General features: G+C 58.2%; 1 protein-coding gene across 3 annotated transcripts; it reads left to right on the forward strand.

Moving 5' to 3' along the window:
- The first annotated feature begins 112 nt into the window (after positions 1 to 112).
- Positions 113 to 16,137, forward strand: CXXC1 (CXXC finger protein 1). Of its 3 annotated transcripts, none has more exons than XM_038381285.2 (16): positions 113 to 351; positions 2,366 to 2,484; positions 2,840 to 2,940; positions 3,057 to 3,211; positions 5,085 to 5,261; positions 5,396 to 5,422; positions 5,756 to 5,905; positions 6,277 to 6,384; positions 6,650 to 6,834; positions 7,337 to 7,544; positions 7,731 to 7,841; positions 8,018 to 8,067; positions 14,824 to 14,920; positions 15,016 to 15,168; positions 15,744 to 15,895; positions 16,017 to 16,137. In XM_038381285.2, the coding sequence occupies exons 1-15, from the start codon at positions 241 to 243 to the stop codon at positions 15,888 to 15,890; spliced, it is 1,899 nt and encodes a 632-aa protein (XP_038237213.1). In that variant the 5' UTR covers positions 113 to 240; the 3' UTR covers positions 15,891 to 15,895; positions 16,017 to 16,137. The 3 variants fall into 3 exon arrangements, with proteins under 3 accessions (XP_038237213.1, XP_038237215.1, XP_038237216.1); XM_038381287.2 differs by having other exon boundaries at positions 201 to 351; positions 5,103 to 5,261; XM_038381288.2 differs by having other exon boundaries at positions 201 to 351; positions 5,106 to 5,261.
- The last annotated feature ends 1,653 nt before the right edge of the window (positions 16,138 to 17,790 follow it).

A 17,790-nucleotide genomic window follows, 5' to 3' on the forward strand; every position in this document is an offset into this window, starting at 1 on the left:
TAAGTAGCGCTGAAGCAGACATATTTGATCCTGCCGCTCAGGCAGCGCAGACCCCTAGGGGCGTGGCCTTCTTGCCTGATGCGCTCGTCACTCTCGTGGGGCTTGGGGGCACCCATCTTGGAAGCGGGCAGAGGCCAACTGGGAGGAACGTCATAGCCCTGACGGCGGCCATCTTGGAAGCGGGCAGCTGAGCTGGCTGCGGCTGGGGATGGTGGCTACGCCTTTGGCCAGGGTGACCGGATGACCCCGGAAGTGGAAGTAGCTGCCTGGGGGCGGGGCTGTGGGAACTTCCTGCCCCAGAGCCCCTGTTGTCTTGATTCCATCCACAACAGGGGGCTGGGAGAGACCATGGTAGGGGGGGCCTCGGACTCCTGGGTTCCCTGGGAAGGGAGGGGTCTGGTGGCTGAGAGCGGGGGGGCTGGGAGCTCGGACTCCTGGGTTCCCTGGGAGGGGTCTGGTGGCTGAGAGCGGGGGGGCTGAGAGGCAGGGGGGGCTGGGAGCCTGGACTCCTGGGTTCCCTGGGAGGGGTCTGGTGGATGAGAGCAGGGGGGGCTGGGAGCCTGGACTCCTGGGTTCCCTGGGAGGGGTCTGGTGGATGAGAGCAGGGGGGGCTGGGAGCCTGGACTCCTGGGTTCCCTGGGAGGGGTCTGGTGGATGAGAGCAGGGGGGGCTGGGAGCCTGGACTCCTGGGTTCCCTGGGTGGGATCTGGTGGCTGAGAGCAGGGGGGGCTGGGAGCCTGGACTCCTGGGTTCCCTGGGTGGGATCTGGTGGCTGAGAGCAGGGGGGGCTGGGAGCCTGGACTCCTGGGTTCCCTGAGAGGGGTCTGGTGGCTGAGAGCGGGGGGGCTGAGAGCAGGGGGAGCTGGGAGCCTGGACTCCTGGGTTGCCTGGGAGGGGTCTGGTGGATGAGAGCAGGGGGGGCTGGGAGCCTGGACTCCTGGGTTCCCTGGGAGGGGTCTGGTGGATGAGAGCAGGGGGGGCTGGGAGCCTGGACTCCTGGGTTCCCTGGGTGGGATCTGGTGGCTGAGAACTGCGGGGGCTGGGAGCCTGGACTCCTGGGTTGCCTGGGAGGGGTCTGGTGGCTGAGAGCAGGGGGGCTGAGAGCAGGGGGGGCTGGGAGCCTGGACTCGTGGGTTGCCTGGGAGGGATCTGGTGGCTGAGAGCAGGGGGGGCTGGGAGCCTGAACTCGTGGGTTGCCTGGGAGGGGTCTGGTGGCTGAGAGCGGGGGGGCTGAGAGCCTGGACTCCTGGGTTCCCTGGGAGGGGTCTGGTGGCTGAGAACAGGGGGGCTGAGAGCAGGGGGGGCTGGGAGCCTGGACTCGTGGGTTGCCTGGGAGGGATCTGGTGGCTGAGAGCAGGGGGGGCTGGGAGCCTGGACTCCTGGGTTCCCTTGGTGGGATCTGGTGGCTGAGAACTGCGGGGGCTGGGAGCCTGGACTCCTGGGTTCCCTGGGAGGGGTCTGGTGGCTGAGAGCGGGGGGGGGAGGGGCTGGGAGCTCGGACTCCTGGGTTCCCTGGGAGGGATCTGGTGGCTGAGAGCAGGGGGGGCTGGGAGCCTGGACTCCTGGGTTCCCTGGGAGGGGTCTGGTGGCTGAGAGCGGGGGGGCTGAGAGCAGGGGGGGCTGGGGGGAGCCTGGACTCCTGGGTTCCCTGAGAGGGGTCGGGGGGCTGAGAGCAGGGGGGGCTGGGAGCCTGGACTCCTGGGTTCCCTGGGTGAGGTCTGGTGGCTGAGAGCGGGGGGGCTGAGAGCAGGGGGGGCTGGGAGCCTGGACTCCTGGGTTGCCTGGGAGGGATCTGGTGGCTGAGAACAGGGGGGGCTGGGAGCCTGGACTCCTGGGTTCCCTGGGAGGGGTCTGGTGGATGAGAGCAGGGGGGGCTGGGAGCCTGGACTCCTGGGTTCCCTGGGTGGGATCTGGTGGATGAGAACTGCGGGGGCTGGGAGCCTGGACTCCTGGGTTGCCTGGGAGGGGTCTGGTGGCTGAGAGCGGGGGGGCTGAGAGCAGGGGGGGCTGGGAGCCTGGACTCCTGGGTTGCCTGGGAGGGATCTGGTGGCTGAGAACAGGGGGGGCTGGGAGCCTGGACTCCTGGGTTGCGTGGGAGGGATCTGGTGGCTGAGAACAGGGGGGGCTGGGAGCCTGGACTCCTGGGTTCCCTGGGAGGGGTCTGGTGGCTGAGAGCAGGGGGGGCTGGGAGCCTGGACTCCTGGGTTCCCTGGGTGGGATCTGGTGGCTGAGAACTGCGGGGGCTGGGAGCCTGGACTCCTGGGTTCCCTGGGAGGGGTCTGGTGGCTGAGAGCTGGGGGGGGCTGGGAACCAGGACTCTTGGGTTCTCTGATGCCCTTTGTCTTCCCCTCCCGCACCCCCCCAGGACAGCGAGTTCTCGGACCCGGAACTGGCCGCGGTTGGCGAGGAGTCCAAGTCGGAGAATGGCGAGAATGCGCCCGTGTACTGCATCTGCCGCAAGCCGGACATCAACTGCTTCATGATGTATGGAGACCGGGTGGGGTGGGGCGCCTGGGTCCCCAGCTCTGAGCTTGCAAGGGGCTGCCTCTGTCCTGGATTCAGGCTGTTGGAAGGGGGGTGGGAGAGCCTGGGGAAACTGAGTCCAGCCATCCTGCTCAGTGAGCCAGCCAAGTGAGACTCCCTCCCCCCTGGGAAATTCCAGCTGTTATAGGGGGCTGGGCAGGGGGTGCTGTTCCCTGGCAGTCTGTGCTGGGCACTTGGGGGCATGGGGCTCGGTGTGGGGGGCTCTCCTCTGGCAGTCTGGGCCGGGCACTGGGGGTGCAGGGCGGGGGGCTCAGTCAGGGGTGCTCTGACTCTCCCATCTCTCCTGCCCCTTCAGAGGCTGTGATAACTGCAATGAGTGGTTCCATGGCAATTGTATCAACATCACAGAGAAGATGGCGAAGGCTATTCGGGAATGGTACTGTCTGCAGTGCCGAGGTGAGGAACGGGGCAGGGAGCCCAGACTCCTGGGTTCTCTCCTTGGCTCTGGGAGGAGTGTGGGGCTATCCCCTTGGTATTTCCATCTGTGATGTGCTTTCCTTTCCCCACCACAGATAAGAACCCGGCCTTGGAGATCCGATACCGGCACAAAAAATCCAAAGAGAAGGAGCGGGAGGGTGAGCGGGATCGGTCTGAGAAGGATGAGCTGAGGAAGAAGGCCCAGGAGCTGGCCCTGGACCAGAGCCGTGGGTCAAAAGTAGGTGGCCAGGTGAGGACATTCTGGGGGTGGGATTCTATCCCATGAGCCCGTGGGTTGCGTTGCCAGGGAGCTAAGCTGCAGGGTTCCAAGAGCGGCTCCAAGTGCCAGCCGGGCCCTGACAGGTTCCAGTCGCGGCCCTTCCCCGTTCCTGCCTGTGGGGGGTGCACTCTTGATCCTCCCACTCATTCCTGCCCTTCCCCATGAGCAGAGTTAAGGGTAAACACCCTGGAATCTAGTCTGATAGCCCTGATTCCCTGGGCAGAAAGTTCTGACTGAGTTGCCATGTGGTCTTATGTGCGGCCATTCCCCAGCCGCCCCTCCCCAGAGGTGGCTGCATCTTGGCACCAGGCGAGCCATCCCATTTTGAGTGGCAGCGCTCCCCTCCAGTTAGTTGTGCCAGGAGATTTTGAAAGAGACCTGACCGTTTCTTTTCCATTCTTACTCCATATTTCTGGAGTATGGTCTTTGGGAAGGAGAGGGGAGGTAGCCCTGAGGGTTTTTTTTTTTTTTTTTTTTGTGGGAGGGTGACTGAGCACGGGATAGGTGCCGCTTTAAGGACGCTCCAGCAGACCAATCAGCTGGGAAGAGTCAGCCCCGTCTCCAAGCCATAAGCTCGGTGCGGAGTCAGCCCTGCAGGAGAGCTGGGTCTGTTTGGTTTCCATGGAAATGTTTCTTGACTGGGATAAATCCTGAGCCTCAGCCATTGGGAGTGCTGTTTGATGCGTGGGCCGGCATCGGTTCGGGCGCCCCTCTTGCGCTAAAATCTCAGTGTTGCTGGGAAAGCAAAATGCTGCGATTGACGAGCCACAACAGCAGCAAAAGTGTTGCATTTAAAAAAACCAAACAAACACCTAGTCCCTTCTCTGGCTTATTAGGGCCCAAAAATTGGATGCAGCTATGGGGACTTTGCTACTAGCGGGGGCTGGAATTAATCCGTGAAACGCACCATGATTGTCTTCTGCTGTGGCAGCTGAAATCTAGCAGATGGCACGAGGAACAGAAGGGAACGGGGCCGGTTAAGCAACAGATTCCATTACAAAGAAAGAAAAGGAGGACTTGTGGCACCTTAGAGACTAACAAATTTATTTGAGCATAAGCTTTCGTGAGCTACAGCTCACTTCATCGGATGCATGTAGCTCACGAAAGCTTATGCTCAAATACATTTGTTAGTCTCTAAGGTGCCACAAGTCCTCCTTTTCTTTTTGCGAATACAGATTAACACGGCTGCTACTCTGAAACATTGCAAAGAAAGTGAATGAAACTTACTAGGAATATTTCCCTCTAAACAGAAGCATGAGCCACTGCATTTTAAAAGGGAACTAGGCTTAGATTCTCCCTTTATGCCCACCGTTATTTCTGGGTATGCCAGATAAATTGCAGACCTCCATGTTGTGGATTTGTGGATGCAAACAGCTAGACTTGGTTAAAAAATATCCACGAGTTTTGGGTGTGGAGAGTAGGTTGTTGCAGTCCTTAGTTAGCAATATTTAAAGTGATGATTGTGTTGCCAAACTGATTAAAATTCTTAAAGGGTACAAAGGTCTGTTTCCTGATTACAGAGGTGTTTCACTTTACCAGCCAACTTCAGTTTTGGACTGAGGGGCACATGCTAAATTGTCTCTTTTCAAGGAAGAATCTAAAGGGGCTGGGGATGTTTTAGGAGAGAGACTGAGAGGAAGGTAGAAATCTCAAACCTGGCTTGTTTGATAGATCTCACCAAGAGGCAAGAGCAAGTCAGATTTGAAGGTAGTGGATGGAGTGATAATTTCAAAGCTGTGAGAGTAAAAATGGTCTCTCTTTTTCCTGCCCCCAATTAAGGATGCCTCTGGTTAAGGATGACTTCCCCATCTTTCTACAATGTGCAAACTTGTCATTCTTACAGTTCTCTCATCCGCAACAGCAGATCAAACGCTCGGCACGGATGTGTGGGGAGTGCGAGGCTTGCCGGCGGACAGAGGACTGCGGGCAGTGTGACTTCTGCCGCGACATGAAGAAATTTGGAGGGCCCAATAAAATCCGTCAGAAGTGCCGTCTGCGGCAGTGCCAGGTCCGGGCACGGGTGAGTACTGGAGAGATCGCTTCCTGTCCTAAACACCTGTGTACTCCGTTTGGAGGCTATTACCCAGCTGCCCCACTCCAGAGATGGCTGCATGTCATCCGAGCCGCTTACCAGAGTGTTTCTTTTCTTTCTAGGAATCATATAAGTATTTCCCAGCCTCGGTAAGTTGGCTCCATCCTTTCTGTGTCCATTTCCCTGCAGGATTCCTGGGTTCTCTTCCTAGATCCAGGAGGGGCAAAAGGGCTAGTGGGTAGAGCAGGGAGGTGCCTGGGAGCCATGACTCCTGGATTCTTTCCCCAGCTCTGGGAGGAGAGTGGGGTCTAGTGGGGAAAGGGAGTCAGGTCCTATTCCCAGCTTTTGCAGTTTGATCATGGACTGGTCTCTTCCCCTCTTTGTGCCTCAGTTTCCCTGTCTGTATGTGGGGCAGCCACAGGGGAGGGGGTAGGTAGTCAGGTGAAGTGTCAGGCAGCAAGTGTCTAACTCCCTCCTGGCAGATGCTGCGGGGGCGGGACGAAGACCTGCAGATGCTGAAAGAGCAGTTGGAATCGTCCGCCACCCCTGAGCCGCTGTCGGATGACGACCTCCCGATTGACCCTGACTTATACCAAGAGTTCTGTGCTGGAGCCTTCGACGACCAGAACCTGGTGAGGGCTCCACCCAACCTGCGGGATCCAATGCGCGGCAGGGCCCTGGGAGAACCCAGGCACCGTGTCCAGATAGAGCAGTCTCCAAATCGTTTTACTCTGTGGTCGTTTCTCAGCTGCCCCGCCCCAGAGGTGGCTGCATCTCCATGCAGGGTGTCCCATCCCTGAATGTTCAGCCTCTGGGCTCTGTTTTTCCGAGTACATGTGGGGGGCTCCCTGGACAGGAGCATCACTGAGGGCTCAGAAAGCCTCTGTAGCCTGCTTGGGAGGAGCAGGGGGGTATCTAGGGTCTGTGACCTCTCTAGCTCACTCAGAGGGTGCTGGTCTTATCCTTGTCTCCTTTCCTGCCACTCCCCTCACCCCACCCCCAGCCGTGGCTCAGCGACCCGGAGGATGCCCCGTTCCTGGACCCCGTGCTCCGCAAACGCGCCGTGAAGGTCAAGCATGTCAAGAGGCGGGAGAAGAAATCGGAGAAGAAGGTAAGAGCCAATTGCAGCCACCATGGAGACTTTCCCCAGTTGTGGGGTGTATCCTGGCTCCGGGACAGGAATGGGGGCTAGTGGTTAGAGCAGAGGGCGCTGGGAGCCAGGACTCCTGGTTTCTCTCCCCAGTTCTGGGACGGGAGTGGGGGCTAGGGGTTAGAGCATGGGGGCTGGTCACAGAGGGACCCCTGGCTGTGGGTGGAAAGGGGGAGATGGCCCTGGGAGGGCTGCAGGGCGCTGATGCGGTCTCCCCCCCTTGCAGAAGGAGGAGAAGTACAAGCGTCACAAGCAGAAGCAGAAGCACCGAGACCGGTTGCGGCACGCCGAGCGGCCGGACGCCAAGGACCCGGCCTCGCTGCACCAGTGTCTGGGCCCCGGCTGCGTCCAGCCAGCCCGCGCCGCCTCCAAGTACTGCTCCGAGGAGTGCGGCATGAAGCTGGCTGCCAAGTAAGGGCCCTGGCCCCACCCCGGCCTGTGGGATGTAGCCCTGACCCCTGGAACCTCCAAGCCTGGGAATCCCCAGGCCCCAGCAGGGGCGCCCCATGGCATTGGCACCATCCCAATCACCTGGATCAGACCCACGGGACCCCCAGGCCCATATACCCCCGGATGAGGGACCCCCCCATCCCAGATCAGAACCATGGGCCCCCCAGCCCGGTATCTCCTCCTGCCCCAGATTAGACCCAGAGGAGCTCTGCAGCCCAGTATCCCCACCCCAGATCAGACCCACAGGGTACCCCCCAGCCACATATCCTCTCCCTTGGATTAGACCCGTGGGGGCCCCCAAGACCCATATCCCTACTCCGGATCAGACACACAGAGGGTCCCTCAGCTCTGTATCCTGCCCTGGGGCCCCCAGCTCTGTATCCCGCCAACCTTGGATCAGACCCATGGGGGCCCCCAGACCAGTGTCCCTGCCCGCAGGTCAGTCTGTCTCTCTCTCCTCCAGCCGGATCTACGAGATCCTTCCGCAGCGCATCCAGCAGTGGCAGCAGAGCCCGTGCGTGGCGGAGGAGCATGGCAAGAAGCTGCTGGAGCGGATCCGGCGGGAGCAGCAGCAGGCACGGTTGCGGCTGCAGGAGATGGAGCGTCGCTTCCACGAGCTGGAGGCCATCATCGGCAAGGCCAAGCAGCAGGCCATCAAGGAGGATGAGGAGGTGGGTGGGGCCGGACACCTGAGCTCTGGCTCTGGGAGGGGAGTGGGGTCTGGTGGGTTACAGCGGGGGGGGGGGGACGCTGGGCTGGGACCCAGGACTCCTGGGTTCTCTCCCCAGCTGTCCCAAGCTCAGGGATCCCCCCGATGGGGCAGCACTAACAGGGCCCTCCCTACTCTCTCCCCACAGACCAATGAGGGAGATAGCGACGACACCGACCTGCAGATCTTCTGCGTCTCCTGTGGGCACCCCATCAACCCCAAGGTGGCGCTGCGCCACATGGAACGTTGCTACGCCAAGGTACGCTGCCCTGCCTTGCAGGGCCCGGGAAACATAGACTCTCCCCTTGTTTCCCCCTCTGCTCTGCCCCAGAGGTGGCCGCATCTGACACCCATGTGGTGTTATGTGCGGCTGTTCCCCTGTCTTGTCCCCCTCCCACTGCACTGATGAGCCCTGTGTTCTCCCTTCCCCCACAGTATGAGAGCCAGACGTCCTTCGGATCCATGTACCCAACCCGCATAGAGGGGTGAGTCCCAGCCCATATGGGCTGACATCCTCCATCTTCTAAACCTTCCCCCACCAACCTGACCCCTTGGTTCCCCCCAAATATGGTTCCCCCACTGACTCCCTCTGCCTGTTGTCCCCTCTCTTCACTGTTCCACTGCTTTTGGTTCCCACGTCACTGTAATTCCCCTGAGGAATTTCACCCATTGTCTTTGATTCTTACAATCGTCCTCTCTGCCCCACTTGCATGTACCTTCATAGACTCCTCGACCCATAGGGGACCGCAAGGGGCACCTAGGCTGACCCCTGACTACGCTGCAGGATTTAAACCACCCAAGGCAGATGGCTCCGGCCTCCGCTCAAAACCCTCCTCGAAGGAGCTTCCATGACCTCCCGAGGCCTCGGTTCCATCGTCCTGCTGCTCTTCCCGGCCGGAAGTTTTCCCTGAGATTCAATCTCAATCTGCTGTGCTGTAGTTTGAACCCACGGCCTCTCGTCCTGTCTCCATCTTTTCTATGGCAGCCTTTTGAGTATTCGAAGATCGCTGTCATGTCCTCCCTCAGTCTGTTTTCCAAACTGTGCGTACCAGTTCCTGCCGCCTTGGCTCACGTGGCTGGCGTCCCTCCCCTTTGATCGTCTTTGTCGCTCACCTCTGGATCCTACCCAGTGTCTCCACGTCCTTTCTGTGTGTTGGTGACCGAAACCGGACACCACCCTTCAGCTGAGGCTTAGCCAGGGCCGAGCCGAGCGGTCCTGTCCCCTCCTGCGACTTGCTGGCTATGCCTCTGTTAATGCAACCTAAAATTGCATGTGCTTTTTTTGCAATAGCATCAGCATCATCGGCGACCCCTCGAGGTCGAGCATGATCTCTTCCACAGGTTTTGTTTTGCATGGGTCCTTTGGTGACTGAGGAGTCGGATCCTTGAGCTGCAGGGTCATTGGCAGACGTTGCAGGTGTGGTTCGAAGACCGGGCTGGCCCACGATTGCTGCAGGACAGTCGTGTGTCCTTTCTTTTCTGGCGTTTTTCTGCGACCAGGGCAAGGCGATTTTCCTCAAAAATGGATGCTCCCTCTCTGACAAGTTACCCCTATCCTGGGCTGCTCTCCCCCAGCGTGTGGTGTCTGTGCCAGATCTCTTGACGTTTATCTTAAGGGTGTTGGCCTCTGTGAGGACACTGAGATTAGTGCGACGATCCTCCCACTTTATGTTGAGGATCTTCGAGAGAAAGTCCCGGTGCTGGAGTTCCAGGTTTTTCAGGTTTTTCCTGTAGATCACCCAAGTCTCACAGCCATAGAGGAGAGCTGGGATTACCACCGCTTTATAAACTACAAGTGTCGTGTGCGTTCTCATGTTGTGAGTGTTGAAAACCCGGCGAGACAGTCACCAAAGGCAAGGCTGGCATGGCGAATTCTGGACTGGATCTCGACTTCTATGTCTGCCCTCTGTGAGAGATGACTGCCAAGATAGGCAAAGTCTTCTACGTTTTCCAGTTCTTCTTTGTCGCTATAGATCTTCCTTGCTGGGTCCGATGATTGATCGGGGACTGACTGGCGGGGACCTTTTTTTTTTTTTTTTTTTTGCCGATGTTCAGCATTAGCCCTAGGCTTTTGTAAGCTTCAAAGAAGCAATTAAGGGCTGTTTGTAGGTCCTCCTTCGAGTGTGCAATTACCACCCAATCATCTGCGTACCAGAGTTCGGTTATTGTTGCTGATATTCATTCTGGCAGGGAGATGAGAAAGATTGGAGAGGTGGCCGTCAGTCTGATATTGGAAGCTAATGCCCTGTGGGAGACAGTCTTGGGTTAGTGTTTTCATAGCTACTAAGAAAACGGAGAAAAGGGTGGGTGCCGGTACACAGCCTTGTTTTACGCCAGTTCGGATGACAAAGGGCTCAGAGGCAGAGCCGCTGCAGAAGATGGAGCCAGTTATCTGGTCGTGGAGGAGTCTTACCGTGGTGATAAATTTGCTTGGGCGGCCAAACGTTGACATGATTTTCCACAGAGCCTCACGGCTGACAGAGTTGAAGGCTTTGGTCAGATTGATAAAGGCCATATACAGCTCCTGGTGGTGGTCTTGGCCTTTCTCCTGGATCTGCCTGGCTGTGGAAATCACGTCAGTGGTGCCTCGTGATGGTCTGAAGCCACACTGGGACACTGGCAGTACTTCCTCTGCAAGAGGAAACAGGCGATTCAGTGAGATTCTAGCAAGAATCTTCCCAGTGATGGAGAGCAGGGCAGTGCCTCGGTAGTTGCCACAGTCAGCACTGTCTCCATTTTTGAAAATGGTGACATTGTTAGCATTATGTAAGTCAGTTTTTCCACCAAATGCATCCGATGAAGTGAGCTGTAGCTCACGAAAGCTTATGCTCTAATAAATTTGTTAGTCTCTAAGGTGCCACGGGTACTCCTTTTCTTTTTGTAAGTCAGTGGGGATTTCTTCGGTGTGCCATTTTTGAGGATCAGCAAATGAAGCTTGCTAGTCAGTGTTTCTCCCCCCGCTTTCAGTACTTCAGCTGGTTTGCCATCAGGACCTGGTGCTTTCCTGGTCTAGATTTGATTAATTGCTTTGCAGACCCCCTCAGGTGTCGGTGGGTTGGCAAGAGTTTCCCAGATTGGGTGCTGCGGGACGGAGTCACTTGTGTCGCCAGTCACAGTCCATTCTCGATTTAGAAGCTTTTGGCTGTGTTCTTTCCAGCGCTTTTTGATGGATCCGTTCCATTTAAGAAGGTCCCTACCATCTTCGGAGCTCAGCGGCATGAGGCCCTGTGAGCTTCGTCCATACAGGGTCTTTGTCTCTCCAAAAAAGCTCCACATATGGTGTCTTTCAGCGAACGTTTGGCTTTCTTTTGTTTTGTCCTCCCACCATTTGGTTTTGATTTCTCAGATGCTCCTTTGGAGAGAGCCCTGCTTCTGACTGGACAGTGGTTGGTTTTACCAACCGCAGAAAGCTTTTTCTTTTCTGGCCCAAAAGGGCTGTAATCTCAACGTTGTTGTTGTTGTCAGACCAGTTCTGATGGCAGCGGGCAGCAAGGCTGATGGATTCCTTGCAAGCCTTGTGGGTAGGCCATTTTATGGCTTCCCAGTCTTCCTTGACACTTGTGATGTTTCCAGGTATGCATATGGCCAGTTTTTCTCTGAGTGTTTGAAGGTCTCTCGGTGCACTGAGGATCTAAGTCTTTGGCTGTTGTGTTGCCGTCTGTGTGATTTGGATTGCTTTCTGTGTTTTGGTGCAATCCTGAGTGACATGACTGACCTCCCCAGGCAGGAGTCAGTCCGGCAAGCATCGGCTCCTCTCATGACACAGGTGATTTGGACATCTCTTTGATCCTGTGTTTTTCCAATGACCTAGTTGAGGACATGCCACTGCTTTGAGCGGGGGTGTTGCCCAGTTGTTTTGTACTTGTTGCTTTGTCTGAAGATTGTGTTTGTGATCACAAGGTCACACTTTGCACATTGGCTGAGCAGAAGGATCCCATTGGAAGTGGTCTTGCCGACTCAGTCCTTCCTTCCTTCCTTCCCAGTGGTGCTACTCCATACGTTAGAATCTCGGCCAACTCTTGCGTTAAAGTCCCCTAAGAGAATTATCTTCTCTGTTTTGGGAATGGATGCATAAGATGCTTGTTGATTGCGCCGGGGAGCTCAGTCAGGCGGTTGACTAGAAAGTTCTTGAGTGCAAAGCCAACACCGGAGAACACTGGAGGGCGGTAGTTATACTCTGATGGGCACGTTGTCTTGCCAAGAGCAATGATGTCGCTGTTGTACCTCGGGCGACAATTGCTCCACTGTCTTGGAGTCTTTCGCTTTTTGATCCGTCTAGCAGGGCATGGACAGGCCGAGTTGCAAGAAACAGTTTTTTGGTTTTCGATCGCTTAGGGTGCGATCCCTCTGGCGCCAGTTCTCCAGTCAGGTATGGTGGGATAGCCTGTGTTTGGGGCACCCCTTCCCTGTCCGGGGTGAGCAGAGGGGTTCCTAAAAAGGCCTGCTCAGTCATGCCCTCTGCTGCCGAAAATGTCCCCCATACCACTCCAGGGGCACACTGTTATGCTGATAAGCACACGGGATCTTTTTCAGGGGAAAAGGCAATACGTCGCGTTTATTGGAAACACAACAATTAGCCTTTGCATTTAATATCTCTCACACACACATACACACACACACACACACACACCCTCCCTCCCCTTGTCCCGCTAGTTGATGTCATAAGTACCAGTCCGGATCAATCTAGTGGCCAGCTAGGTTGATCACTGGTAGGGAGGAGCTGGGTTCCGTCAGTCACGACACAATGCTCCGGGGAAGGTTCATGGCCGGGCCCCCTGTTTCTATCATGATTTTCCTTCCTTGGGACCAATGAGTTTTGCACCTTTGTGCTGTAATCAATCGCCGTTTAATTGTCCTCCTCATCCTTTATCTTGTTCCGTCATCTGTCACTCGGGGAGTTACCCCAGGCTAGTTTTAATCACAGCTATCTTGTCCCCATTGATACGTGCCTGCCTCATCTTTAGAGTCGTCAATCTGCCCTCCTCTGACCTCTTAACAGGGGCATGTTGCAGCCTCCTGGCACCTTTACGTCTGTTCTTGGTTCCTCCCTAGAACATCTGGTCTGGCAATGGCCTTCAGACTTATCTCTTAACCACACATTCCTCATTCACACACAACACAGGACTGATTTAGCCAGAGCATTTGAACAGGAACATCAACTGGCAATGCAGGAGAAAACAATTGTCACATTCTTTTACTTATTTCAAAATGCTAATTTTAAACCTCCAACAAAGTGGTGACCCTAAAGGTCTATTACGGCCTTGAAATCGGCTTCAGACACAAGATTCTGGCTGATGCATCTTTACCAATGGCACACTTCCTGCTTTCAGAAAGGGTGGCTGGCAGAATATGGTCAATCATATCATACATCAATAAACCTAATACGTGCTACATCAGAGGTGGGAAAACTACGGCCCGCGGGCCACATCCGGCCTGCGGGACCCTCCTGCCCGGCCCCTGAGCTCCTGGCCTGGGTGGTGAGCCCCCAGCTCCTCCCCTGCTGTTCCCCCTCCCCCGCAGCCTCAGCTCACTGTGCTGCTGGCGAAATGCTCTGGCCAGCGGGGCTGCGAGCTCTTGCTGGGCAGTGCGGCTGCAGAGCCCAGCCTGACCCGGTGCTCTGTGCTGCGCGGTGACGTGGCTGGCTCTAGCCAGGTGGTGCGGCTGTAGCACCACCAGCCACCGGTGCTCCAGGCAGCGCGGTGAGGGGGCAGGGGGTTTGGATAGAGGGCAGGAGTTTCGGGTGGTGGTCAGGGGACGGGGGCTGTGGATAGGGGTCAGCGTGGTCGAATGGGGGCAGGGAGCCTGGGGGCGGTCGTCCCTGGGGGGGCAGTCAGGGGTCACGGAGCAGGGGGCATGGATGGGGCAGGAGTCCTGGGGGGGGCAGGGAGCGGGTGGGAGGGGTATGGATGGATGGGGCAGGAGTCCCGGTGGGGGACAGGGAGCAGGGTGGATGGGGCAGGAGTCCCCGGGGGTGGTCAGATTATTACGAATTATTCCAGTTAGGACACGTACAGTACATTTCTAGGCTGAGGCAACCAAATAAAGACAGACTGCAGAGTGTCTCAAAGTTTGTAGGTTTATTACGCTCGAGCGTGGTACCGCTCTGTTAAGCAGAACAGGACCCCGCTTACAGGTACACAAAGATTATATACTGTTGGCAAAACATCCTGCCTGTGTGCCTCGGGGGGGCCTAAACCAATAACCAGGCCTTCTGCTTATCTATTACCAATCCCTTGCAGCCACCTTCCCCGTGCAAAAAAGCTGAAGCGACAACTATTTCAGGCATGTCAGCTGGTTCCCGTCTCCTTTATTTCCCTTATCTTGAAACTGTCCAGCTGTCCACCTTAAAGGATTCTTCTTACCTTGGTACATGATGTGCTCGCTTCTAGTTAATGGCCGAGAGGAAACCCAAAATGGAGTCACATATGCTAACTAGGTTGATTTCCCCAAACCGATAGGGTTTGGGGGCTAGGCTATGCCTGGCTGTTTGGGGAGGCACAGCCTCCCCTAACCGACCCTCCATACAATTTCAGAAACCCCGTGTGGCCCTCGGGCCAAAAAGTTTGCCCGCCCCTTTGTTACATTATTATTCTTTATCCTTCATTTGAAGTTATACCAAGTACAAACATAAAATCCTAGTACTACAACCCAACGACCGTCTCGTGGTCGCCGCCGGCGTGTGGGTCTGCGGCTAGGGACTCCCCTTCTCCTCCAGTCTGTTATTGTGCGTTGGGTTTTTCCACCCTCCATGGCCCTTCATTGAAATTCATTGTGTTGGCGATAGCCCCGTTCTCCGATTTATCAAGATCCTTCTGAATTTTAGCTCTGTCCTCTGTGTTGGCAACCCGCCCTCGCTTTGTGCCATCTCTACACTGGATCAGTCTCTCCCTACATCCTGGTAGTTAATAAAGATGTAAAACACCACCAGATCAAGACCAGATCCCTGTGGAACCCCACGTACAACATTTAGACAATTTCCAAAGGACTCCTGGGTTTTCTCCCTGGCTCTGGGAAAAGGGTGGGGTCTAGTTGTTAGAGCAGGGGGAGCTGGGAGCCAGGACACTTGGGTTCTCGCTCTGGCTCTGACAGGCAGGATTGAATGCACATGCATGTGCCTCAGTTTCCCTCTCTGAACAATGGGGCAATACTGCCTAGGTCTTCCTAGGGGCATGGAGTCCCCCCCCCAGGCAGCTGGTAGCAGCTGCCGCCTCTCACCCGGGCACCATGTCTCCCCTCCCCAGGGCCACCCGCCTCTTCTGTGATGTCTACAACCCTCAGAGCAAGACGTACTGCAAGCGACTGCAGGTGCTGTGCCCCGAGCACTCCCGCGACCCCAAGGTGAGGGGCCCTGGCTGTGGCCGGGGGGCAGGGCTGGGCTAGCAGGGGGCTGCGGGTCGGCAGCGTGGGTGCAAACCCTGTGGTGCCCCCTCCAGGTGTCGGTGGACGAGGTGTGCGGCTGCCCTCTGGTCAAGGACGTGTCTGAGCTCACCGGCGATTTCTGCCGCGTGCCTAAGAGGAAATGCAACCGGCACTACTGCTGGGAGAAACTGCGCCGGGCCGAGGTGGACCTGGAGAGAGTGCGCGTGGTACGGAGCGGGGCTGGGCAGGGCGTGCCCTCCCCTGGGGGGCTGGGCAGGGGGTGTCTTTCCCTGGCGGGCAGGGCCCTGAGCTGGGTGGCCGGCGTGAGGGGGCACTCTCTCTTAGCAGTCAGGGCCGAGTGCTGGGGGGTGGGAGGCTGGGCATGGGGCACTCTCCCCTGGCAGTGAGGCCCAGGCACTAAAATCTAGGCATGGTCCCAACTTGTTTGATTCCTTCTGACTGAAGAAATTTCCCCCACCCGCAGCCCTCCCACACTTTTAATTGAGTAGGGAGCTCCCCTTTTCCTGACCCAGTCTCTGTCTGTTGTCGCCGGCCGAGCTGGCCCTATTGGCGTTATATGTGGCTGTTCCCCAGCTACCCTGCCCCAGAGCTAGCTGCATCTCAGTGCTTGCCGAGCTGTCCCCATCGGCGTTATGTGCGGCTGTTCCCCAGCTGCCCTGCCCCAGAGCTAGCTGCATCTCAGTGCTTGCCGAGCTGTCCCCATCGGCGTTATGTGTGGCTGTTCCCCAGCTGCCCTGCCCCAGAGGTGGCTGCGTGTAACGGCGCCTCCTGCTCTTGGCAGTGGTACAAGCTGGACGAGCTGTTTGAGCAGGAACGTAACGTGCGCATGGCCATGACCAACCGGGCCGGGCTGCTGGCACTGATGCTGCACCAGACCATCCAGCACGACCCGCTGACCACAGACCTGCGCACCACCACGGACCGCTGAGCCCGGTGAGCTGCAGGGGCCCGGGGCTTTGCCTCTCAGGGGAGCCGGCTCCCCTCCGGGCTTGCTCGCTGACTCGGGGGGGCTGGGTTCTGGGACCCCCCTAATGGCTCTTTCTCTCTCTCCCAGGGCTGGCGCCAGACTCGGTGGATTCTCCAGATGCTCATTGGTTTTTTTTTAATGATTTTTTTAAAAAAAAATTTTTTCTTCACAAAAAAAAAAAAAATCCAAAAGGTGGAAAAATGTAGCACAGCTCTGTCAGGGGTGGGGGAATTCGATCAGCTCTGGGCCCCCACTCTCTCCCCCCCACCCCCACTAGCGTGGGGCTTCTGACACCCAGCTCTCCTACCCCATTCTGGCCCTCCTGCTGGGGGTTTGGCTTGTCCCTCTCCCCCTCCCATGGGTGCTTCTTCAGGTGCTGCAGGGTGTGGGGTCTACCCTGAAGAGACACAGACACTTGCCGGGTTAGGGCAGTGGGGGCAAGGGGTGAGTGTGGGCAGCAGGGGGCAGAGGCTGGGGTGGGGGGCACGGGACGAGGCTGGCATTAATAAAAAAGTTTTAAAGTGAAGCTTACTTTTACTTTTCACTGGGGGGGGGGGCGGTGGGACAACGGCTGTTCTTCAGCAGATTTCCTGGCTGAGCTATTTCTCCCGCCCCCCCATCTGACCCTGCAGTGGGATTCCTATGGGTTACTGCCCAGGCTGAGCTCCCCCCATCAGGCCCTGCTGCGGGGAGTCCCGTGGGTTAATACCCTGGCTGAGGTATCGTTCCCCCGCCCACTCTCCACCGCAGCGGGGAGTCCCACGGGCTAACGGCCCCTCCCCCGTTCTCCATCGACGTATTAAAGGTCTTCGAGCGCCCCTTCTCGGCTCTCATTTGCATGCGATCCGCCCACAGGGCGTGGTTTAGCCTATATCAGCCCGCCCCCTTCGGCTTCCCCCCGCCCCCCGCAGGCGGCAGCATGGAGCAGGTGGGATACGGCTGGGGCGGGCTGCGGGGAGCCGCTTGTGTGTCTGCCCCACACGCTGCTTCCTTGGGGGTCCCCCAACTCCTTCCCCCCCAAACTCCCGGTTCCCTCCTCTTCCTTCTCCCTCCCCCAAACCCCCGGTTCCCTCCTCCCCCGCCCCCCAACTCCCTCCCCCGCCCCCAAACCCCCGGTTCCCTCCTCCTCCCCCGCCCCCAACTCCCTTCTCCCCCCCCAAACCCCCGGTTCCCTTCTCCTCCCCCCCGCCCCCAACTCCCTTCTCCCCCCCAAACCCCCGGTTCCCTTCTCCTCCCCCCCGCCCCCAACTCCCTCCCCCGCCCCCAAACCCCCGGTTCCCTTCTCCTCCCCCCCCGCCCCCAACTCCCTCCTCCGCCCTCAAACCCCCGGTTCCCTCCTCCTCCCCCGTCCCCCAACTCCCTCCTCCGCCCCCAAACCCCCGGTTCCCTCCTCCTCCCCCGCCCCCAACTCCCTCCCCCGCCCCCAAACCCCCGGTTCCCTTCTCCTCCCCCCCCGCCCCCAACTCCCTCCTCCGCCCCCAAACCCCCGGTTCCCTCCTCCCCCCCGCCCCCAACTCCCTTCTCCCCCCCCAAACCCCCGGTTCCCTTCTCCTCCCCCCCCGCCCCCAACTCCCTCCTCCGCCCCCAAACCCCCGGTTCCCTCCTCCTCCCCCGCCCCCAACTCCCTCCTCCGCCCTCAAACCCCCGGTTCCCTCCTCCTCCCCCGCCCCCAACTCCCTCCTCCGCCCCCAAACCCCCGGTTCCCTCCTCCTCCTCCCCCGCCCCCAACTCCCTCCTCCGCCCCCAAACCCCCGGTTCCCTCCTCCTCCCCCGCCCCCAACTCCCTCCTCCTCCTCCTCCTCCTCCCCCGCCCCCCAACTCCCTCCTCCGCCCCCAAACCCCCGGTTCCCTCCCCCTCCCC

This window comes from Dermochelys coriacea, chromosome 23 (genome assembly GCF_009764565.3).
Source record: "Dermochelys coriacea isolate rDerCor1 chromosome 23, rDerCor1.pri.v4, whole genome shotgun sequence".
Lineage (NCBI taxonomy): Eukaryota > Metazoa > Chordata > Testudines > Dermochelyidae > Dermochelys > Dermochelys coriacea.

Bases quoted from the DNA above. Each gene is read 5' to 3' on its own strand.
- CXXC1 (XM_038381285.2), top strand. From the start codon at position 241: ATGACCCCGGAAGTGGAAGTAGCTGCCTGGGGGCGGGGCTGTGGGAAC. The intron at 7,842-8,017 runs GTACGCTGCCCT...CTTCCCCCACAG, and splicing joins TGGAACGTTGCTACGCCAAG to TATGAGAGCCAGACGTCCTT. The intron at 15,169-15,743 runs GTACGGAGCGGG...TGCTCTTGGCAG, and splicing joins ACCTGGAGAGAGTGCGCGTG to TGGTACAAGCTGGACGAGCT.